The sequence below is a fragment of the Pelecanus crispus genome, chromosome 11 (assembly GCF_030463565.1).
Source record: "Pelecanus crispus isolate bPelCri1 chromosome 11, bPelCri1.pri, whole genome shotgun sequence".
NCBI classification, from domain to species: Eukaryota; Metazoa; Chordata; class Aves; order Pelecaniformes; family Pelecanidae; genus Pelecanus; species Pelecanus crispus.
This window is the reverse complement of record NC_134653.1, coordinates 23,709,524-23,733,617: the sequence shown is the minus strand read 5'-3', so window position 1 is coordinate 23,733,617 and position 24,094 is coordinate 23,709,524. Positions and strand designations below refer to the sequence as shown.

The window sequence follows — 24,094 nt, the reverse complement described above, 5'->3', positions numbered from 1 at the left end:
CCTCCACCCACCCCAGCCCCTCCCAGAGATGGGGCTCCGTTTTCAGGGCCCCAGGGCTGGAGGGAGACCCCCAGGGGCTGGTTCCTTGGCAGGAAGGAGAGGAGACATGCACACAGGTCCTGCCTCGCTTCCTCAGGCAGGAAAGGGAGGAGGAGGAGGGCAGGCTGCAGCAGCACCTTAGTTCTTCAGGATGGTTTCGTAGGCTTGGTAGATGTACTGGGACACCTCCGGCGCTCGGCATTTCAGGGACAACTGTGGGGAAAAAAGGAGAGGGGGTCATGGCACCTCGCCCCACACCGGTGAGCTACCAGCCCCAAAGCACAAAGCCCTCCATGCTGCAGCATCCCCCACCCAGGGCACAGCATGGCCCCAGCTCCTTATTTCAGCTGGATAAAAGAAGATATTAAAAGGCACCAAACCCCCTAAACACCCTCCCTGGGCTGCTGGTGCTCCCCCCGCCCAGTTGAGGAGCAGAGACATCCACATGCAGTGCAGGCAGGGAGGGCAGGCAGAGGCGCACGCACGCTTCGTCTCCTGGTTTGAGTCACTGCCTGTAGCTCAAGCGTGAATGGTTCCCCCAAAGGCATCTTCCTCTCTTAAGTGGTACAAGCCCCCTTTGGTTATTTGCTCAAAGATTAAATACCAAATGACTCCAAAATCAATTAACTCCTCAGCCCGCAGGCAGGGAGGGAGAGCTCAGCGCAGGGGTGCTGAGCAGGGAATCCTCCAGGATAAGGATTTGCAGCTATCCTCATCCCAGTTGAACCCAGGAGGGTGGTGGGAATACCCGATCCTCCAAAATGTTCACCTCCGACGAAGCTCAACACTCAGTGCCAGCCTCATGCCAGCCCTGCCGGGAGGGAGAGGCAAGAGGCACCAAGAGACACGCAGGGCTGGCAGGGCAGCTGGCAGGCAGGTAAAAACATCAGGGGAGGAATAACCAGGCAGCAGCCAGGGACAGCCCAAAGCCAGGGTAAAAACCGGTCTGCTAACCTCCAAATCCTGCAACAGCGGGCAGGCCGGCGAGGGCAGGCAGGCAGCAGGTACGGAGATACAGAGAGAGGTGAGTCAAGGCGACACAGCTCATCCCAACCCAAAGAAAACAGGCTGCGAGAAAGGTGGGGAATGGGCCGGGCTAGGGAAAGTGGGACACTGGGATGGCTCATGCCCAACATGAGGACAGACCTCTGCTCCAAGGCTGTTTGCAGCTGCAGTTGGGCTGCCCAGCATGCAGGCAGAGCCAGGGATACCCCAAGAAGGGGATGGGGTTGGTGTTTTTATTTTAACAGAAATGTGTTGGTGGGCTGGGACCTCTCTCCTTCCCTTTGCTGCCACCACAGTGAGGAGGGCAGCTCAGTGGAGATCAAGTGTTGCTGCAGAGCCCAGCCAGCCAGCACAGACCATGTCTTGCCCTCCCCATGCGAGAGGGACGCCAGGACTGGCACAGGGAGGGGAGCTGGCACCAACAGCAGCCGGGGGGGCCCCGCCACTGCAGACGTGCTGCAGGACCATCCACCCTGACCCAAGCTCCGAGCAGAGAGTGGGGAAGGCAGGGTGGGTAGCACGGTGGGCAGCAGCTTTGGCTCAGAGCTGCCTCAAGGCTGTTTCGGAGGCAGGCAGGGGAAGGGGCGTACCGTGAAGCTGGGATTGCCAGGCTGGATCCTGAGCTCTGCCAGCACCCAGATGCCATTGGTGAGCTTCAGGGACTGGTAAAGCATGTCTTGGCCCTCCACATTCCTCTTGGCAATGGTGAAGATGTTGCTGCCTTGGAGCTTGCTGCTAATGGCATCTGCACAGGAGGAGAGAGCTGCTGCAGGAGCTGCTTGGGGCAGGGCACCAGGCTGAACAGCAGCTCCCTTTGGACCTGTTCCTGCCCCATCTCCTCCTCCCCTCCCTCTTCCCACCCTGCAACGCAGCACATCCGCACCCGCCATCCCCATGCAGTGAGGAGAAGGGCTCTATTTAGCCAGGCTCCCGGGTCCTCCCCGGGGAGGGCAGGCAAGAGCCCAGAGCTCAATTCACAAGCGGAGCCACCCTGCTTCGCTCCACAAAGGTCAGCTCGCTGCTGCCAACAGGACTGAAAGGACTTGGCTCTCCCTGCCCAGGGTCTGCACATCCTGCTTGGCACCAGATCTCCTGGAGAAGGAGCTGGGGGAAGCGAGGAGGCACCAGGGAGCCTGGCCCCAGCTCCTGCCCATGACTGCCTGCTCTGCCTGTGAGCACAGGATTGCCCCCCTGCCCATGGGTTGGCCAGGACAGGCTGCTGTGAGGCTGGGCAGCATCAAGACTGCATGATCCAGTTCAGCTTCTCTGCACAGAGACTGATGCCAGGGTGGGCACAGCAACTGTCCCTGGTGGCAGGGACATCCCCACCGGGCAGAGCATCTCTGAGGCTGCCAAGTTTCTGCAACTAGCCAATGGCAAACAAAGCAGCAGCTCCTTCCTGGAGATATGGGGAGGGCACAGAGGGATGGAGCTCCCATCTCCCCACAGCCAAGGCTGGGATAACTGGGATGAGCTGGTCACCAGTGGCCAGTTGCAAACTGAGCCAGGTCCTTCTGAAGGGTTTGGACCCACCTGCATTGAGAGAACAGTCTTTGATCTGGAACTGGGCCTCATTCTCATTGGGAATGTCCTTCCAAGTGGCCAGGAACATCTGCCGCTCTGCAACGAGGAATGAAACCAACACAGTGAAGCCACAGGACCAGCCCTCCCCTCCACCTCCCGAAGGTGGTACAACACAGGCCACACTGTCTCTTCACTCATGGCTGAAGGGATCTCCCCCTGCCACACTGCCACCCCCGTTCCAGCAGCTACCCAAGACCAGCCTCACCCAGCTACAGGAAAGCTACCCACTTTGGGGGGTGGGGGGTGTTACCAAACTATGCTGGCTTGGGGAAGAGGCTGGTGAGTGCCAGAGAAGGCAAATGAGCAGCAAGTAAAGCAAGAGTTCTCCCTGGCAGTGAGGAGCTCGAATGTAGCTCAGGCCATCTCAGGTAGCCACCGCTTGGTCATGCTGGCATGGCAGTGTCCCTGTCTGCTCCAGACTGCAAGGGGCATTTGGCTCCCCACTCCATCCCCAGGGCTGGGAACATGGCCGGGAGGATTTCAGGCACTGGCATGGCACCTACAGACTGGTTGCAGAAGTGCACCCTGCAAGAGCCACAGCCACCCGCGCTCCAACTCACCCATCTTCCCATCCTCCACGAAGAGGATGTGCAGCGGGTACAGGGTGCTGAAGTAGAACACGTCGATGTTGTTTTTCACTGCAACCTGGGATGGAAGGACATGGGGACATCAACACCTCCTCCGACCTACAGCAGGCAAGCGGTTCCCAAAGCGAGCATCCCATCCCACCATACACCACCGATCCCTCTTGAGCCGGGTGTCATCCAGCAACCATCAGAGCCAAGAGACTGGCAGCTGCCTGCAGGAGCCGGAGAGGCCAGCATCCACACCCCACATGCCAGTGCGCTCCCAGGCGTGCCACAGTCCCCAGTGTATAGGGAAAATGGGGGAGCTGCTGGGGCTGCACCCCCTTAGCTGGCTCTCCCCGCTCCCTCCTGGGAACTACAGCTCCACCACCTCCCCCCACGCCGGGACACTGCTAGCAGATGCTCAGCCAAGGCTCAGCTCTGCCCCTGTCAGTGAGGATCTTCCTCCATGCAGGAAGCGGTCTGCGTGGAGCTGGATGTCAAATCGGAGTCAGACTGAGCTCTGACAGCAGAAAGATGATGAGCTGAACATTTCTTCCCGTCTGGTTCCTGCTGTCATGCCTCCCTCCCAGGGGAGCAGAGAAAGGATCGAACCCAGCAGCAGGGCACCCCCTACCCCAACCCCAGCTTGAGGGAAGAACCCCAGGCGTTCCCCACCTGGAGGTTGTTCAGGGGGTCCATCTTCATGACAGAGCCGACAGTGTTCAGCGGAAGGGAGATCTCCACAGACTGGTTGGGGGCAAGGGGTGCATGGACCTGGAGAGGAGCTGCCGGGGCCAGGCCGAAGCTGGGGGGACACCCAAGGAGGGCAGGGACTCAGGGTGGGGGGCAGCGGCTGATGGCAGAAGGCATTTGCCTATCTACTCTGGGCCAACCTTGGGACTCCCTGCTCTCCTCCACCTGGACCCCAGGAACACCCCAGCTCATCTTGCTGCCCCTGCACAGTCCAGGACCAGGCTGGCTCCTGCCCTGCCCACCCTGGGGCAGTAACAGGTAGCACCAAAATCTCACCCCTTTCTCCTACATAGACTCACACCCATTTTTAGTGTTCCTGCCCCATTCCCTCAGGACCATGCCTTGTTGTGTCCCTCTGAGGGAAACTGAAGCATCAGTTCACCAGCAGGACAAATAATGGGACAGTGGTCAGAACCCAGAGGAACAGCCTCTTCAGTCAACTTCTTAGAGGCTTTGGTTTGATGATCATCACCACCACAGCCATCAGAGAGAGAAGGGTCATCATGTGAGGCTGTTCCCAGCCCTGGCAGCCATCTCACAGCCCCTTCCTCCCACCCTTCGCACACAACCGCTCCAGGTCTGAGCTTGGAGGTGTCACGCAGCACCTTCACCGTTTGTTGCTGACACAGTCCAGGAAGGACCTCACCTGTTGCGGTTGAACTGGATGGCGAAATCAGACATGACCTGCAGTGCCTTGTTCGTTAGCATGAGGTCCATGGAGATGGAGCCCACCTGCCGGCTGAAGGTGCCAGAGATCTCCAGCCCCTTGGCTTTCATGGCAGGGAGCCAGACCTGGGTTAAGACGACAAGAAACCCTTGGGGTTTTACCCAAAGCAAACCCTTCAGTGCTCTCCAGCCTGGCAGAGCCATGCAGGGTGTTTGTAAACCAGGAGCATTTCATGGCTACTGACACACAGTTGGCACAGGCAGTCACCCTCACCCCAGCCAGGGCTGCGGGATGCTACTGCTGAGTCCTCCAAACCTCACCCCACACATAGGGAAACAGCATGGCCCCAAAATCAGAGACGTGACCTGACAGATCCCTGCTCTCCCCTGTGCTTAAGGCTCCATGCCACCCAGGGGAACATGCAGACCACCTCTGCCCTTCATCTCTGTGCCAGGGCAAGCACTGTAATGTCCCCTCCATCTGCAGACCACCACTCTTGCTTGGCTTGCTACCATGCCAGGAAAAGGGGGTTCGCCTTCCACCTCCCCCCAGGAGGCTCTGCAGCATAGAGCGGGCACGGGTGGGGTCTCTGCCCCACTTAATGCCACAGCCCTGAACTTCGCCAGCAGCTGGGGCTCATCTGTCCCACTCACCGTTTTGGGTGCCACGTAGGATCCTGACAGGGTCCCCACCCCACCAGTGAGGTCGAAGAGGTCTCCCAGGCCGCTGCCGAGGGGTGCCCCCAGGTTTGCAGGCATCGCAGTGCTGGGTGCTGGTGCGAAGCTGCCGCTGCCACCTCCCATCTGCGGGGGACAAAGGAAGGGGTTATGGGGGGCACCACAGGGTTGGGGAGAAGAGAAGGAGGATGCAGAGGATGAGAGAGGGGTTCAGGCATGAGTGCACACTCACGGCAGGGCTGCCTCCCACATCGCTTCGCAGCTGCAAGAGACAAGAAAGGGGCATCAGCAGGAGCAGGGGCCAGCACGCCAAGGGCACAGGGGTCCCACAAAATGCCCTGTCGAGGGCACTCTCTAAAAGCATTGGTGTGGGCTGGTGAGGGCCCAGAGTTGGTAGGAATGCTCCAGCATTCCCAGAGCTGGCATGCCAGGAGCTGTTTGGGGGCCTGGCTGTCCCCAGAGGGAAGCGAGGTGTCACTGGGGCATGGAACACAAGGGCTCAGGCTGCATGAGGGGAGCAGGGGCACCTGGGGGTTGGCGTGGGCACTGGGGCTACGCATGGTCTAGAGGTCTAAGAAACAGGCTGATCCATACCCCTTCCGACTCGTCCCCCATCTCCAAGCAGAAGCAGGCAAGGCGGAGAGAAGAGCCAGCCACATGCAGAGACAAGCCAGGAGAGAAGAGACAAAAAAAAAAACAAAAAAAAACCACCAGAGAAACAAGAAAAGTGTAGGAAGGAAGAGAGGTTAGACCCACCACACTGCCAACCCATCCACCTATCCATCTGTGGCTTCCCTGAAGCCCAGGGATACAGCATGACCGGGGTCTCTCATCCCTGCACTCAGCACCAGCCCATTACCAAACCCTGCAAGCCCAAAGAGCCAGGGTGGCACTTGGGGGATTATGGACCAGGATAGGCAGCAGGCAAAAGACAGCGATGCTGCCTCCCTTTGGGGATCTCTGCTGGCTTTTACAAGCAGTAGAGAAAACTTGAAACTCTCTTCCTTCAGGAAGGCCAGATCACTGCCGGCACCTGCACAGCAGGCCAGTCCCAACCAAGCAGAGGTTTCCATCCCTCCTCGCCCTGCAGCCAAACCGCTGCTTGGTTTGCATTCCCAGGAGGACAAGCTGTCACCTCCAGATCTCCCAGCACAGGAGATACTCATTAAAGCACCCCACTGGCTGGGAGCAGGCACATCTTGACCCCCACAAGGTGGTTTAACAGGTGTCTCTGGGGGTCACTGGGGTTCAGAGGGGGACCCAGGAAGAGAAGTCACCCCCACAGCACAGTGGGAGCATCTACACAGACCTCATGTACTGAGACAAAAGGCACTGAGGAGCACTAACCCCCTGCCCCACTCCAGCCATCTGATGAGGACAAGACAAATTAGGGTGCAGTGCCCCTCCATCTTCACCAGCTGTAGAAGGAAAGTAGCAGCCCAGGTGTCTCCAGGGGGACAAGCCCATCCCATCCCTAGGAGCTCCAGACAGGAGCCAGCATCAAGCCCAGCACGATGCTGCCAGGGCAGCCGGGCATCAGGGAAGGAGCGCGCAGGGCTGTGACATACCAGGCTGTCCAAGCCACCTCCGAGGAGGTCCACAGCGCCCATCTGCACGGAGGAGGTGGCGATGGGAGGCCCACTCACCGGGGGGCCCAGGTCCAGGTTCAGCAGGTCACCCAGCAGGTCGCCCTGGGTGGGGATGACGGCTGGCTGCTCCGCCGCCTGCACCCCCGAGGGAGCTGTATCAGGGCTCTCAGCACTCTCACTCCTAAAAGAAGGGTGAGGGAGAAATGTGAGACACCAAGGAGCTGACAGGTCCTGCTGGAGATATGAGGGTTGGAGGTCACCCAGCTGGGCTTTGCAGCCAGCGTTCAAAGAGACACCCTGTCCCAGCATGGCTCCCAACACTTCAACACATTCTCATCAAGATCACCTTCCACTTAGGTCTGAGATCACTCATTCTGCCTTGTAAGGACAATATTGAATCCATACAGCCCTATTCCTACAGGGGAAGCTGCCCTTGGGAAGCAGGGGGCTCAGCTCAGCTCCAAGCACAACAGACACAGCCAGCTCTGCACAGTGCTGTGGGTGGCCATGGCAGCCCCACAGCCACTTGGCTCAGCATCCAACCTGCCCATCACATGGATCCAGCACTGGAAGTGCCTGCATGGAGTGGGGCGTCACCCTGGGGAAGCAGAGATACTCACGAGCCCGTTCGTGGGGGCAAGCTCTTGTGTACAACCCCTCTGCTCCCCTCCACGAAGGCGCTGGGCGGTTTGTGATAGACAGAGGCCAGTGTCCCGATGTAGCAGATCAGCTCGTCCAGGAGTGTCGGCTCAATCAGATCCGTCTCTTCGGAGATGAGTGGTTTCTCTGCCAGCACCACCTCCTTGGCAGCCACAGGGTCGGTGGAGAGCAGGCGCCAGTAGATGTAGCCACGGTCCCGTAAGTCGGGGTTGTCGGAGTCCTTTGGGAAGCATGGGGGTTAGTGCTGAAGCCATCAGACAGGGGAAGCTGCAGCTACTACAGAGCAACTTAGAGCATCTTGGCCCCATCTAAGTCTTGTTGTAGTATTAGAGGGATCACGGGGATAAGAGTTAAAGCTATTTATGTCACACCTCTGGTGTACAGAGGCTACACTGCTTTGCGATGCCAGCCTTAGCAGGGAAACAGCACAAGATGCCTCCTGTGCTATGGGAGACTGTGTCCTCGCTCTCCAGGACTTTAACTATCAGCTTTTCCAGAATTAAGCTCCAATTATCTGCCTCCTGTCACAGGTGCTGCATTACCAAGCCATTCCCACTGCCTTGGCAGGGGTGGGGGGTGGCAAAGCCCACGTGGAAATTATTCCCTCATGCAGGACCCGTTACCCACCTGCGTGGCCAGGCTCAGCACCTGCTGCACCAGCTCCTGCGTCTCAGTGGGCTTCTTCAGAAACAGCTTCACAATGGCTGTCAGCAGCTGCAGCTGAACCTGCAGGCAAGCAGACAGGCTTAGGAAAAGACAGACGAGCAGCTCACACCACTTTTGGGCAAGAACACATGAATTTTTCCCTTACATGCTACCAGGACATAACCCCAACCTGCCTTTCAAGGGACTAAACACACAGTGACTGCTTAAGCAGCAGTGACAAGTATCAGGGCACTCTGCATGGCTCCCAGCCAGGTCTGCAGCCCATTTCAAGCTGATTACCACACCCTCAGCCCATCAGAGCCACAGGTTGACACAGAGGTTACTGGGCAAGATCTTGGGACAGGGTTACACAGTCCCACAAGGGCAAAGGCCAGAGCATCCTCTGACTTTTATGAGGATAAGCAGCAGCGGTTCACCTCCGATGGTCCCTTTAGACCTGAGACAGGGCAGCCAGGATCACTGGCTTTGCTATTTTGCATTTATAGACTTTCTCCAGTTCACCGTGACTTAGTTTAATGGTGTTTTGCACAGGGGGTTGTAGGAAGTTTCCATAGATGGAAACCCCCCAAGATTTCCTCAGGCAAAACCACTGGCTTCAGCTGCCCTGGCAGAAGGGGCAGACACATCCCTCTGCTCATTTCAGCCATCTGACTCTGTTTTCCAGCTCCAAAGGGCTGATCCTGTCCTGGCATAGAGGAGCAACCAGTTGGTCCTTCCCAGCTGCTAAGGAGGGAAGGTGCTTGGGACACCACATTTCACAGGCCACGTTCTACACCCAAAGCCACTGTGGGACACCACTGCCCTGAGCACCTGCAAGGAAAACACTTTCACGACCCTGCTAGAGCAAATTGCTTTGTTACGCTCCGATTAGCACAAGCTTTGTCACAGTGTCACCCCTCAACCAGCTACTCCTGCTGGCGGCCAGACCCCCCCACCATATGAGGGGCTTCCCCCCTGCTCCCACAGCACCTGGGTGCTCTCATCATGGAAGCCCTCCAGGAAGCTCTCCAGCAGCTCATCAGCATTGTCGATCCGCTCGGCATACTCTCCCACGATCCAGATCATGGCAGCCCGGGCCTCAGGCTCGTCCAGGGAGTCAAGGTTCTCACAGAGGGTGGCAATCACGCTCTCATACCTTCCCGAGGAGAGGACATGCATTCACCAAAAGCAAGAAACCCAGGTCCCAGCTCCGCTCTAATTCCAAACCATGTCTCATCACCCTCAGCAGAACCAGGACATTGCCAAGGGCACCAGCAAGAGCCCCTGCCACCTGTCTGGGGCTGTTCCCTCTCCCCAGGGCTGTGGCACAGCGTGACACTGCCCATGCTGATCCCTCTCCAGCCCCAGAGCATATTCCCCAGCTCACCAGCCTCGCTGATGAATTAACTTCTCTGCCCCACTCATCTGGCCTCTGTCCTCTCTGCAGCAGCCCTGAGTCACTGGCTATTCATGCAGATTAGTCCATTACTAAATCAGTTCATTAGTATTTATTACCACTATTAGTACACGACTTCCTGATCAAGCAGTTGCCCATTCATCCTGGCTCAGCTGGAACACTTCCCTCTCCTCCTGCTGCCCTTGCTCCAGCATCAGGAGCACTGAATTAAGAGCCAGAGATTGTTTATGCTGACATGAGGGGCCTCAGTCTCCAACAGCTCTGTGCGTTTGTGTCTCTGGATCTGGGATTGCCATCGTGGGGCTGGGGATGTCCCCAGGGCTGGGGATGGCTTTCCTGCCCCCAGCTTAACTCTTGGGGCAGCACTGACTGGTGATCTCAACCCCAAGTAGCAAAAAACCCAAAGCCACCTTCACTGCAGGGAGGCTCCAGGCCGCTTCACACTGACCATCCCACCAAGAGGGAGCAGCAGCCCATCCCCCCCCCACCACCACCTGAGTCTTTGCAGGGCCCCCCCAAGCACAGAGGGGCAGAAGGAGCCCATCTAGGACCAGGAGCATCCACTGCCACGCACTTGTTGGGGTACTTGCGGAAGATGTCCTTGATGACGACAATGGCCTCCTGCACCACGTAGTTGACTTTGGTCTGGATGAGGTCGAGCAGGGTGCTGACACAGCGCTCAGCCGATTGCTGTTGGAGGGACTTGGTCAGTCAGCAGCAATGCTCTTACATCCCCATCCAAAGACTCCGCTGCCCTTCCCATACCCCCTCCTTGCTGCCTTAGGCCCTCCATACCTCCCCCAAACCCAACCCAGACCAGAACAGGGGATGCACAAGCATGGTCTCCCCTTCCTGCCCTTTTAATGCAGGTCTAGGCTCCTCCTCATCCCCCTTGCACACTCCCAGAGCCTCCTCTCCCCCCATGCCACTTGCTCCCTGCTCCCACAGGACACATTTCAGGCCATTGGGTGCAGGAGCACAGCAACAAGCCCAGACCTCGGCTTGCCAGGGCAGCAGCATCTTGCACCTTGCCTTAGTTTGGATCTGCACAGCCACACGGCTCAGTATTAATACGGAAAAACAGCTAATGTCATGGCAATAAATCCCCCCGGGAGAGGCTGGCTTCACTGCGGAGGGGAGGGATTGCTCTAACGGCAGAGCTGGGCCAGCTCAGCTCCTGGTGGGAGGCAAAGCCTGAGCCAGCTCCAGCGCATCTCCTGCCTCTCACCAGTGCCCGGCTCGCTGGTGTCAAGCTGTTTGTCTCATGTGATTGAGAACGCTCTGCAGTAAACCCGGTGCAGTATCAGCTGGCTGAAAGCTACACAACCTTGCCTGTGAGCCTGCCTGTACCCGTGCCACGCAGAGCTACAGCAAGGTTTTTAATAATCCCCTTCTTCAAATTATCTCCAAGGGGAAGCAAAGCCTTCTGGCCTGTCAGTAAGGGCTTCGCTCCCTCCCAACCCCTCCTGCAGTCCCTGAACAAGCCACTTGTATCATCTGCTGCATTAACACATCAGGCACAGCTGCAGGCAGCTGGGTCTGCAAGGGAGCATGGGGTGGGCCGGGATCCTAAAACAGCTTCAGCGGCAAAGGGATGAAATACCCTCCTTATACCCTGCACGTGCCCTGTGGAACAACTGTGGCTCATCCCCAGGCCCATAAAGGCTCTAGCTTGTTGGGGCAGTGCTAACCGTTGGGGTGGGATGACCTCCCAGCTCATCCAACACATGCTGGAGAGCAATGCTTGCCTAGCCACAGCTGCCATTGGGACCCAAAGGGACCCAAAGGGACCCAGCCCTCACCTCCACCTTGATGGCACAGCGGCCAATGGCTCGAACCGCCTTCCTTACGAAGTCCACATCCACCTCCGTGGCGTACTCCTTCAGCTCTGCCAGCACCTGCCGGAGGGGACAAGATAGTGAGAGCCCAGCTGCAAGAAAAGCCACCAGAAAAGTGGGACAGAGAACCAGCAGAAGCAGACTGGGTGGTACAGCTGCTCCCATCACCATCTTGCAAAGCTGGGTCTAGGACTTCTCAGAATTCCCTCCCTATGGGGCTGGAGCCCCCTGCATACCACCCTCGGTGCCCACCCAGCAGAGTCAGTCAGACCCTGACCTGAGCAATGTTGGCCTGGGAAGCCAGGCGGATCATAATGTCCAGCTTCTCCAGTTTGACATAGATGGGGTCATTGTACTTCACAAAGAACACCTTCATCTCGTGTTTCAGGATCTCGGGCCTGGAGGACAATGAGAGGCAGCAATTAAGGGAGACACATGCTCCTTCACTTTGACCACAGAGAGAGACATCAAAAACCTTCCAGAAACCACAGTTTTCTCCAGAGCTTTCTGGATACCCTATACTGCTCTCAGATGATTTCTCTAGTGGCAGAAGCAAGATCTGAGCTCTTCTCCCACCTCCAGGCTCTGACCCAGGCAGCGACCAGCAGGCAAAGCAATGCAGGAAGGGAGCTGTCCTCCCCAGAAAGCTGCACGCTGGTCAGGAGACAAATGGGGACTCATTCGCCTGACCCTGCAGCCAGCTAATGCCCCGAGTCCATGCAAATTCATTACTCCATTAGCCAGCTACAAGCATGAATCATCACCCCCCAGCCAAGGCTGGAGCTGGGTCGGTGAAGGTGTGAGGACACTGAGGACATAAGCTGGGGAAACCCAGAGCCAGAGAGCAAGCAGCTCTGGGCCACGAGGACAAGGCTCCTTGGCCACAAGTACAAGGTTCTGGGGGCCCGTTCAATGCCAAGGAATCCAAGATAATGTGATTATCCCCCCAGGACTCTGTCCCTTGGCTCCCCTTTTCTGGTGCACAGGGGACAGAGCACAACCTTGCCGCAAACAAAGACCAGACACAAGGCAACAGGGGACATTCATCTTGCCAAGGTTGGCAGGGACGTCTTGCAGGAGCAGGAATGCAAACCCAGATCCCAGGGCTAGGCTGGACCTTTCTCATCCTCTCTCTAAGCTGGGGAAGGGACAGGCCAGGTCCAGCTCCAAGGAGCCAACCTGCCTTCCACATTCCTGCTCCCAGGGACACTAATTGCTTTCCACTTCTCCCAGAAGTTGCTGCTATTTTTAATAGACAACCATGGTGATAACTGGTAGGACAACAAATCATCTGACTGCGGCTGTCACTGCAGAATATGGCTCACCAGCTGGCCAGTTCTTGGGGCACATGTGTGGGGCCTCGGACACCTCCTTCCCACCAGCAATTTTAGATCAGCAAAGGGACAAAAGGACTTTCAGCATTTATTCAAAGAGGATAACTACATAGAAACAAGTTGATCTCACAGAAAATCCTCACTAGACATTTAATGACTAAACCAAAGCCTCAGCTTTTTGCCTTTCCATCCTTTGCTCCCCCAGATAAACATTAGATTAAAATAAACCCCTCCTGGAGATCCCAGCTTAGCTCCCTGCCCGTTAACTCTCATGATTCTCTGCACCCAGCCCTTGGATTTTAAATAAAAGGAAAGAAAACTCATACAACAGGTTGTGTCGGCAAAGCCCTGACACCACTGCAGTCAGAGGGTTTGAAGCATTGGGAAGCAGCACCCATAGGAAAGAGGGAAAGCCAGAGCCTGGCTGTCCCTGCTGCCATGCCAGGGTACCCACCTTTTTTGCACGATGAGATTGATGTTGCGAAGAGCCACGTACTGCAGCTCAGGCTCTGCGGAGAGCAGGGTGACCAGTGGCGGGGCCAGCTTCTTCAGCAGCGTGCCATAATAATCCAGGTCCTTCGACAGCATCTCCATGAACTTCATCAGCACCTTCACCGCTGAGAGCACCACTGCCGAGTTGGCATGGGACAGCCGGGGCGTCACCCGCTCACAAATGCTGGAGGCGTCGGGGATGAGGGGAGAGGAGAAGGGAAAGACAACGATCACAGTTCATCTCCCTGCTTAAACACTGCTGCCAGTACCGATGAAGAAGAACAAGGCACTGGCAGAGGCTGCAGCAGGGCAGCACATAAGACCGTCCCAAGAGTTGCCAAACTGGCTCTTAAATGCTCCGATGATGGTTATTTCCCAGTCTTTACAAAACCCTATTGCGGTGACACCCTTTCTGAGCTCCCTAGTGCTGTCCTCCCCTGCTGCATGGTAAGGCCACAATTTGAAGCAGCTTGAGAAGCACAATCCCTGCGCCAGCAAGGTGACAGGGCTCACTACAGGACCACGGCAGTCCCCAGATGGCTGTGCCCAAGGCACAGTGGCTAGCAGATGCCCACTGTCCCACCTCCTGCAGTGGGATGCCAAGGGTCAGGAGGATGAAGATATTTGGAGAACAAGCAGTGTCGATACCTGCCTGTCCCCCTCCCCTTTCCAGCCCTGCTCCAGCTGGTCCGTCGTGTCCTGAATCCATCGCTGCCCCAGCAGCACCCAGAGCCTCCCTCACCTCTGGGCTTCCCGGTCATCCTTGGGCATGTAGTTTGCCAGGCAGTCCAGGATGAAGATCTGGCCCCACTCAGTGCACTCATTCAAGGCTGTGAGCAGCTTGTTGATAGACTGGGGGTTGAGGTCTAGGAGGTTACTGCTCGGGTGAGACTCTGCTATTTCCGAGAGAGCCGCTACTGCGTTGGCCACTACCTGCCAGAGGGGATGGGGCATGTGTTAGGTGACAGCAAGCACTAGGTGACACCAAATGTGGTTCAACAGCCTGGGGGAAAGGTGGTGCAAACGGATGAGCTGCATCCTCAGTATCGGCACCTCGCACCCCAGCAACATCTGGGTACCAGCTTCTCTTCCCCACCAGCTGATCCTCAGGAGATGAGCAATCACTGCCAGCATGGTCCCACCACCCACGACACATCTCCAATGGTTTGCACATGTTCAGCCGGAGTCAGCCTTGGCCCCGTGCCCAGCGCGGAGGAGCCTGCTCTAGCTCGCCTTCCCCAGGCAGTCAGGCTGCTCTGTGGAGCCCCATCACTTTCTGTGGCAGCTCCCAGGCTTGCTGCTACGCCTGTGGCAAGATCTGAAGAGCCACAAAGGCTAGGGGAAGTGAAACCCTGGGGAAAGCAGGCTTTAAAGTTTCTCATGCCTGGGGAAATGCAGGGAGACTAATGCTGGCCAAAGCCCAGCTGCTAGGAAACCCTCAGAGGCAAAAGCCGCCAGCTATATGGTACCAGAGCCAAGCATCAGCTCCCCTCTGCGACCATGCCGGGCTCCAAGCTGGCCAGGGCAGTCTCCTCCCTGCTGGAAACAGACTAATAACGCATTGCTGAAGGAATCGGACAAACCTTCCATCCAGGAGACAGGGTTACAGGACAAGTAACACAGCCTGCAGCCCTCAGAAACAGCTGTCCCCAAAAGTGGTCTGTTAAGCACCAAAAAGAGAGTGAAGGAGAGCACAGGAAGAAAGGAATCAGCATGTAAAGATGAAGGGAGAGCATTTACTGCCATTTGGACGAAGATGAGAGAGGATGGAGAAGGCAAAAAATAATCACCATGGGGTTGGAGTCCGAGATGAGGTCCTTAAGGGTGTCCAGGAAGCCCTGGTCCTCCACCAGCTGGGCATTGATGTCATGGAGCTTCGCCACGCAGACAGCTGCTGTCTTGCGCACGTAAGGGTCCTCGTCCTTCAGGCACTTCCGCAGGGGCTCACAGAGATACTCTGTTATCTTGTCCACACGGATGCAGCCCATGGTCCGCACAGCCAGAGCCCGGATTAGAGGGTTTGGGTCCTCACAATCCTGCAGGGATGAGAGAGGGACTTTAGATTTCCAGGGCCTCTTCTCCTTGAATCACAGGCATCAGTGGTGGCTTCGGGACCTCCATTCTCATTTGGGTACCTGAAGTCTGGAGGTTTTAACACTTGGCTCTAAAGAACAAGTCACCCAAGAGAGAGGCTTGATCTCGTTCTACAGTCTGGCACCCACAGAGTTTTAACACCATCACTCCAAACACGCCTCCAGGAATCTGACATCTTCTTCACTCACACCAAGTATCTGAAGTCAGCTGCGACCCTGCAGAACGGCCACCTGACCTGGGAAATGCATCTATCGGGTCTATTGTGTGGTTTTTTCCTTCCTAAAAAGCCAAAACGCCCTCTAATGCCCACCAAGCCTTTTCACAGAGTGCTTAGGCAATATCTTGGCTCCTAACAAACATGCTCTTCAGTTCCCAACTCCAACTGGAAGATCACAAAGGCGTTCTCAGCTGCAGAGACTTCAGTGTGTAAGCTTGCATGATGGCAGTTTGATCATGGGAGCTGCCCACAACCAAAGCTGCCACTGACACAGCAAGTGGCACAGTACGGCTGCCAAGAAAGTGTTTTTCTTCTGCATTACTGGACAAATTTGCTCAGTTATCTAGAGCTAGGGGAGCCCCTACTCCCTAGGAGAGAGACTTCGGAAACCTGCCCACACTCCCTTCTTTGGAGTGGGCTACATAGCAGCTTAGTGTGGCGGTCTCACGTGAAAGCGAGGATGCACGTGGTGCACTGAGCCAACCTGCTGCAGCGTGCGGCTCTCAGGCACGCAGCCCTCTCCTCTCACCTTCACGAAGGTGTTCACCGCCATGATGGCCATGTCCGGCTGGCTCTTGGCATAGTTCATCAGGTAGAGGTAGACCAGCTTCTTCAGCTCCAGGTTGTCTGTCTGCATGCAGTTCACCACATCTGGGAAGAGAGCGCTGAAACACAAAGCGCCTCTGTGAAGGCAGGATACGGCCACGCTGCTGAGCCAGGGGAAGGAGACACCACTGCCTACGGGACCCCACGTTTCCCCAGGCGCACAGCCATCCCCTTCCCATGGCTCAACCCTCTCCTGAAGCCAGAAGACCCCAGGCTCTCCCATGACCTGAGCCCACCCTGCAGCAGATGTGGCTAAATCACCCACCCCCAGTGGGTTTTTTCTTTACGGATCTGTATCAAGAGCAGCTCAAAACAGCCCCTAATGGACCAAAATTGAGCTCTCCCACATGGCTCTGCTGTATCCCAGCTCCAGTGTGTGTCCACTGCCCTGGGAGAAGGTGCAACACCACCCAGCTGTCATGGGACATTGTGAAAGCCTGCGAGAGGACGCAGGAGACAAGCCGTTCCCCCCTTACCTTCTGTACAGCCCTACCAAAACTGCCCTCTGCTTTTGCAGATATTAAACCTGTCCTGCTGCAAACCAGTGAGTGCTCCCCCCATGTCCTACACTAGAAACATCACGTTAGAGAAGTAAACATGCAGGACTGGGTGTAAGGAACAGCCCCGCTCCCCCAGGCATGCCCTGCAGCAAAACAATGCTCTGCTAGGACTGAGCAGATCTGCCAAGCTGCCTGCGTGGAGCTGGGGGTTTCCCCTTCCCAAACCTGATCCCAGCAAGTACTAAACATCCTAAAGCTGCAGGATGCCAGAGACACTGTCTCACCACAGACGATAAAGACAGACGAATTAGACCATTAAAGATACAGACAGCCCAATTAGACTATTAAACCACCTTAGGAGAAGCAATCAAGATCAGAGGGCTAGCGCAGGAGTTATCTCACCCTGACAGATGTCCCTTGGCTTCTGGAAGCTTCTCTGCCTCCGCAAACCCAACCACTGCTTAGAGGTTCAAACCCAGGGCACCCCTAAGCCCAGGGTACTGCAGTTTGCTAGTTCTCTCGCACAGCTCCTGCTGCCGGCAGAGCTGGCACCCACCTCAGCTGCTCCATCCCAGGCTAAACCAGGCTTTCCTGGCACCTCCCAGGGAGGGGTGAACTTTGTAAATTGTTTTCTTGCATCCTAAAATACGCACACACAAAAAAAAATGGTCTGCCACAGCTGATATTTCCTTTCTAACAGATGTAGCTTCTGCTGAGCGCTGACCAGCCTCAGGCAAGTCCCTGCCATGTTCAGCATCATCTTCTCCATGGTAGCCTCAAGACAGAGCATTACCTGCTGCTGCTGCTCTGGGAGCTGAGGACACAGTAGTTTTCCAAATACAGAGCTCATACCGTGGTTTTCCTCCACCTACTCTCACATGCACCACGAAAAGCAAAGTGCTGACGTTGCATGTAATGCCAAGGGTGTGTGGGGATGGGTTTGTCCGGGGAGGAGGAGACAGAGCCACCACGTGCTGCTCAGTCAGACCGATAAAGGAGAAGAGGGAAAAGCAGCCCGCCCGATCTTTCGGACTGGAATGGCCGCAAAAGGCTTATTGACACCAAGGCAGAGACACTGACGATCTGCCATGAAGGCTCAGAGGGGGTTTCTGCTTGTTTTTAGTAACACTTGAAGGAAGCGGCAATAATCCCAACAAACTTATCTGGTGGCCAGACCAATCCTCTTTTAGCCAGATTACTACCAAAGCCAGGCAAGTCCCCGCCTGCCAGATGGCCACGTTGACACAAACATTTTCCTCCCATAGCAGGAGGTATAGCTGCGGCCAGGAGTTCACACAGTCCTTGCCTGAGATGAAAGCCAGCACGAGAACCCCTCGGAGGCAATGGGGGAAAACAGGAGCCCGCAAGCCATCCGGGCACCCTCCCGGCATGGTTTGGCCCAGGCATCTGCAGCACAGCACTGCCACACACCTGACATCTTTGCCAACAGTCATGGACGCTATCACCTTCTTCACAGCCTCCTTCTTCTTCTCCTTCTTGTCACTGTTCAGTTCGGCTTTCAGCTCAAATATCTCCCCTGGAGAAAGGCGAAAAGGGGGAGCTCAGGGATTAGCGGATGGGGCACCCACCCCTCTGCTGGCTGCTGCTCTGAGGGGAGGGTGGGTACAGCGCCCACGTGCCACGGCTCCTTTGCCACCCTGGGTGCTCTGGGGTGCCAGGAGCTGGAAAGGGGGATTTAACTTCCCAAATGTCTCACCACGGGCCGGGGCTGCTCTGGGGGCTCAGCTCTCATCCGCAGAAATGGAGACGAGCATGCTGGTGCGACCCTGCAGCAGCTCCAGCCCCACAAGAGGGCTACAGGCATGGGAAATGCTGCAGGAGTGATGAGCACAAGCACCCCACACCTTAAGCATAGGACATGGGGTTTATTTGGCGGGTGTTTTTGGCTGGGGGTTTGTTATCACAGCACACACTGAAGCCCCAGCCCCACACATGGCTGTTGGGAGGCCCTCCTCTACCTGGGGAGCCCACTGCAGCCCAGATGATGGCAGGCACCCATAGCAGCAAACACAGGCAGATTTTGGGAACTGCTCCTCAAGCCCGTGCAAGGGAGGGTGGCTCCCAAATCCTGCTCTGCATGTAGCAGCAATCCCCCAGCCCAGCGCCTTGCTGGGTGCAACCAGTTGCTCCAGACCCAGACGGCATCATCTCCTGCCCTTGTGAAGCCACATTGAGCTGCTCCTGAGCTGCTAAAGCCGATAACCCAGCTGCCAACAGCCTTGTCTGGGTTCAGGGGGCTGGTGACAAGGTGCTCTGACCCCACGGCAGCCCAGGAGCCACCCCGGCTGTGTCAGAGCGAGGAGCAGGGTATCAGCCACAGCCTCCCACGTGGACTCAGGGCATTCCCACGAGAGCTGGCACCTCTGCCAGCTTCCCACTGCAGGGACAGCCCTCCCCGCCCGGCTTATGCAGCTGCAAGAAAAGCCTGATTATTTTGGGAAAAACTGGGTGACTCGTGCTCCCTCTCTTACCTTTCTTCGTGGTGGTGAAGTACTTCGAGTCCGTCATGGTGGCGTCCAGCGGCACGTCCCTGGGAGGAGAGGCAGACCACAGAGGTTGAGGGTTGATAGTTTCCTTGCTGAGGTCACTAAAGGAGAGCTCAGGGAAGGAAAAACTAGGGGAGGGAAAGAGCTTGGGATCTCGTGGGAAGAGTCACAAAGAGATGAAGTGCCCAGAGAAGCTCTCAACTACCGCTCTGCCAGAGGAGCCCGTTCCCCCAGGAAGGGCGAGCACCTCACAGCCACGCCAGCGCACCGCGGGCTCTGCCGATGAGTGGGGAATCAGCTGGTTCGCTAACAAGGGTGTGGAGGAGGAGGAGGAGGAAAGCAGTTGCTGAAGATGCCAGCATTCACCCCTGCTTAGGCTCCAGCTCCGACTTGCTTTTCTCACCAGCAACAGCAGCCACTTTGCTCGCCCCATCCCACGCGGAGCTGGGCAGCCCTCGTCCCCTCCGCAAGGGCTCAGTGATTTCCCCTGCGTTTGTGTCTCCTCGTCTGATAAACACTTTTCTAGGGAAAATTCACCCCCAGCCCTCCCTCACACCTACACAGGGAACAGCTCTGGGATGAGAAGAGGAACTGAGCAAAACCCAAGGCTCAGACCAATACCGGAGCGACAGGACAGCACAGCTGAGGGAGGCACGAGTCTGCCAGCACCTGACCAAACACACCGGCACGATCAAAAGCAGCCTCTTCCAGAAACCATCCCTGTTCCAGCAGTGTCACTTTAAATTCAAAGGGTGCAAGGTTTCCGCCCAGCACTTGAGGCTACATTATATAATTCGGGCAGTTTAGGGCAGATTTACAGCTTGGCAGGCTGAGGAAGCCTGATGTGCAGGCAGCAGACAGCCCTTCTTAAAGGTCAGTGGGGATTTGTCTTTTACGGCTGTTTCACCCATCCTTCCTTCAACAGCAAAGAAACCAGAGGATCGTCCTTGAAAGCCCGCAGTGGCCTTGCTGTTTTGGAGGGGCAGGAGCACAGAAAGCAAAGCCAAGTTAAAAAAAAAAAAAAAAAGAGCTTGCAAATGGTTTTAAATGTAAATGAGCATCTTGAAAGCCAAATGCAGCAATCCCCTGCGAGCACACAAGATGAAGCCAGAGGAACTGTGTCCTCTGTTCCCTGTCCAAGCTGGACAGGGATCCCCAACAGGGATAAAAAGAAAAGCTGGATAAAATCTGGGGGCTGAGCCCACCGGGCAGAGCCCACAGCCAGAGCCAGCTTGGTGGGCAATAAGACACAAAGAGTTTGCATTGGTTCAGGACTTGCTTTGCATGTTGGCAGCGCAGTCCCAATGCTGTTACAGAGGGGGCAAGTCTGCCACCGTGCCACCCCAGCCCTGCCAAGGCTGCCCCATGAGCAAACCGCTTCCCAGGCAGCCTTGTGTAAGACACAACACTCCTCCCTGCTTCAGTTACCTGGGATTTATTCAGAGCCTTTTTCCCCCCCTAGGTCGGTGGCTCTCCAGCGAACAGCAGGAGCTCCCAGCCTGCGCCACAGCAGCTCTCTGCGTCTCACTGCAGATCCTGTCCTGCAAGAGAGGGAGGAAGGAGGATTTACTGCAGTCCCTCCAATTTCACCAACCTGGCTCGCAGTCAGCCCTGCTCTGCAGAAGTGCCTGGAAAGCAAACTTGAAGCCTACCAGGGAATTTCTGCAGCTGGCTCGGAGACATGAATCACGCCTGCTGCTTTCCTGCAGCTTCCTGGTTTCCCAGAGCCCCCAGGTACCGCAGCATGTGTTTTAGCCATCCAAAACCCCACTAATTTCAGAAACAGAACAAGCCATCCATCTCCCCTACTCCTTTAAGCCCTGCAGTGCTGACAGCAGTGTCCAAAAAGCAAACTGCTGTCTCCTCCTCCAGCCTGAGCTCGAGAACTAAGGTGCACCCCTGACTCCCCACACCAACACCTCAACCTCTGCAGGAGCAGGAACAGACTTGAAGCAACCCAGCGCCTCGAGCAGAGTGATGAGAGGCCAAGAAAGGCTCCAAACACCCACCAAAGCTGGGTGCTTAGCACCCTGCACCGCACGTGTCCCCCCTTGGGCTAACCAAGGGCGATGAGGCAGGGCTGCCTGCCAGCCCTGGGACGCAACCGCCGCTGGCACAGCCCTGCTGAAGGTGAATTCCCCCGAGCTCAGCCCTTGGGCAGGGTCCAACGCTGCTGCCTGGCTCCAGTTTTAAGGAGGGCAAAGGAAACGGTTCAGGGACTGCAGAGCAGCTCTTGTGTTACCCCATCTCTTTCTACACGTCTTTGTCCAGCTTGAACTGGGCAAAAGGACAGATGGGGCAGGGTCCCCTCTCCCAAGCTGGAGCCCAACAGTAAATAAGGCAGATTTCTGGTACGCAGGAGGGGTGGGGGTGTCAGATCTGGAACCAACAGCTTTGATCATCTCATTTGGACAGATCTGATCGCTTAGAGTCATTATGGCAAGTTGCAAATACTCTGCCCTTGCTTAACACCCTTCACCCAGCGAGCAAAAACGGGCGGTGGGAACTCATCTGCAGGGAGATGAGGCAGGGAGATGGCAGCAAGCGCTCACCACGTGGTGCAGAGGTGGTGCAGAGCTGGGAGCAGAGTGCAGGTGTTTGCTCCCCCTGCTCCTGCAATTCCCACCAAGCTCCTTTCCAGGCTGGGAAAAGCGTTCCAGCACTCACTGATCTCCCAGCAAGGGGCTGAGCAGATCAACAGTCCCTGACAGCCGGGAGCAGCACCGGCACTCAGAAAAAGCAGGATGCAAGACTTACAGCAACAAAACGAGGTAGACAAAAAGCCCCTGACTTTGTGGTGGCTCAAGTTTTACCCTATCTTCTTGCCAAATTTATTTTAAGCCAGTCTTGCAAACTGGATTCAAGTGGTTGAAAGCATTTGTAAGGATCTGGTAGCAAAATGGCATCTGGGTGTTGGAGGGGAGCACCCAGAGCTCACCCACACCTAGTCTGAGCTCCTTGGGTCCATTTTGAGGACAAGCCTTCACAGTGGCACAAACCCACACACTCCCCCTGGGACCCTGGGTCTACCATCCCAGGGCACGAGGGCTCCCACACCATCTGACCCCTGCCCTGCTGCAAAGCCCCCTGCTCTCGAGTGGTCCCTGCAGCCAAGGGGCGGTAGGAACCTCCTCTGAAGCCCCTACTAATAGTGAAACCAGAGCACGTGCCATCAGCAACCACTCCTGTACCTCCCACCTTGCAGGCTCTGCTGGCCAGGCTCAGTGATACGGAGATGGACGTGTGGGGAGCTCAGCACCACTCAGCCCCTCACACCCACTGCTGGGAGGAAAGGGGCTCTCCAAAGCATTTTACCCTGATCTTATTCACCCAGGACGACTAAATTCAGGAGCCCCAGAGCAATGCTGCTTTCCCAAGACCCCTGGCATGACAATGGCCGCACCGCTCTACCTCCCCCACTCCCCCCCGCACCTCCACCTGCCTCGGGGTGGAAAACATAGTCCACATTCACGCAACGTGCAGCAGAAGGGTCCTGCTAGGTGCTACTGCAGACACCTTCCTTGATGGAAGCAGCTTTAACAAGGTTATTTTGCTCCTGCGATGCAGCACCAAGGAGCCTGTGGAAGAAGCACCATGGTTTGGAGCATCTGATTTTTCTGCCACTCGTGAAGCACTTTGAGGCTGAAGGAGAACCCAGTGGTCCTGCAGCTGAGCTCACACGGCTGAACGCAGGACAGCATGTTCCTCCCAGGACCCGCATTTCAGAGCTGCCAGGTGACACGCCTGTACAGGCATGGCACAAGCCCCCTCCTCAATCTCAGGCCCTCAGGTCAGGAACGTAGCAGAGCTCAGCCGTTCCCTTCCTCCCAGCTGCCACACCAGCAGGCTCCCGAATTCAGCCATCCTGGATGAATAAGGTGCTCCTAAACCTGAGATACAGCAACAAATGTGGCACAGTGCTTCTCACCAAGGTGGGTACTGCCAGTGGGTTCCAGGGACAATACCGATGCCAAATAAGCCATCGCTGGTGCTACTCATTTCCTCTTACTAAGAGTGGAAGAAAACTCATTAGCAACCCCCAGCTACTTTTACTGCCCTGTTTTAGGCCAATTCCTCCATCCTTGGAGGCTGAGATGCTGCTGATGGGAGTTTTTCAGCTTCTAGCAGTAGGGAGCTGTTGTCTGGGAAGGGATGTGGGGAAAGCACTGCTGCTGCTCTTCCAGAGGAACAAGTCATCTAAGCATCACATGGACATTTAAAGCATGCCCAAGACTACCTGGGTGCCTGGTTATGACAGCAAGACGGCTCGCCATAGCTCTGCCAATCTTTCTACGGACTCTGTGACAGCCCAGAACAGGAATTTACTGTCTGACAGTAACTTTTGATCTACCCAGCCTGACATGTGTCTTCAGGAGGGTCTAACGAGGCAGGCAGGAAGGGAAGGAAGGAAGCAAACGCAGGGAGATGCATCCGCTCCAGCCCTGCACAAACACACATCCCTGATGCACCAGGGGGTATACATTGGCACCTAAAGTGCAGGGAGAGGCCAAGAGGAGCAGAAATGCAAAAGGCAAGCTTCTAGGAAACAGCTCACCTAGAAAACAGTGTCAGCTGAGGGTTAGCAGGGGAAAAAAAACTGCTATGAGCAAGTAACACTCCTTCCCACAGCTGCAAATAAAGCACCTGAGGGCAGGAGGTGGATCAGTAAAACCCAGTAAGTTGGCATAATTAAAGAAACTTAAGGCAGACTGAAAAAATCCTAAACATTGACACAGGTAACTGAAGCTGTGAGGACTTCACACAACTATTCCCCATTGATATGAACCAATTTGAAGCCAACGCAAAAGGCAAGGCAGGCATGAGGCAGTGACAGGCCCCACACCTCTGAGCAGCACCACATGTCCCCAGCCTTGGTGAATAGACTTGTCCCAGACACCAGT

General features: G+C 56.2%; 1 protein-coding gene and 1 non-coding gene across 3 annotated transcripts; both read right to left on the bottom strand.

Annotated features, from left to right (window-relative positions):
* Positions 1-70: 70 nt before the first annotated feature.
* Positions 71-20,728, bottom strand: AP1B1 (adaptor related protein complex 1 subunit beta 1). 2 transcript variants are annotated; one of them, XM_009478599.2, is made up of 23 exons: positions 20,622-20,728; positions 19,179-19,237; positions 18,118-18,223; positions 16,110-16,245; positions 15,060-15,305; positions 14,012-14,202; positions 13,232-13,453; positions 11,721-11,841; positions 11,408-11,503; positions 10,180-10,295; positions 9,179-9,344; positions 8,171-8,269; positions 7,504-7,763; positions 6,863-7,064; positions 5,889-5,909; positions 5,271-5,420; positions 4,597-4,742; positions 3,873-4,002; positions 3,189-3,273; positions 2,578-2,664; positions 1,635-1,789; positions 994-1,002; positions 71-252 (listed from the first exon to the last, which is right to left on the bottom strand). In XM_009478599.2, exons 2-23 carry the CDS (start codon positions 19,213-19,215, stop codon positions 178-180), a joined length of 2,856 nt encoding a protein of 951 aa, XP_009476874.2. In that variant the 5' UTR covers positions 19,216-19,237; positions 20,622-20,728; the 3' UTR covers positions 71-177. The 2 variants fall into 2 exon arrangements, with proteins under 2 accessions (XP_009476874.2, XP_075575481.1); XM_075719366.1 differs by lacking the exons at positions 994-1,002; positions 5,889-5,909.
* On the bottom strand, positions 4,368-4,472 carry LOC142594626 (small nucleolar RNA SNORD125). Its single transcript, XR_012831515.1, has one exon. It is a non-coding gene; the product is annotated as a small nucleolar RNA SNORD125 (small nucleolar RNA).
* Positions 20,729-24,094: the final 3,366 nt, after the last annotated feature.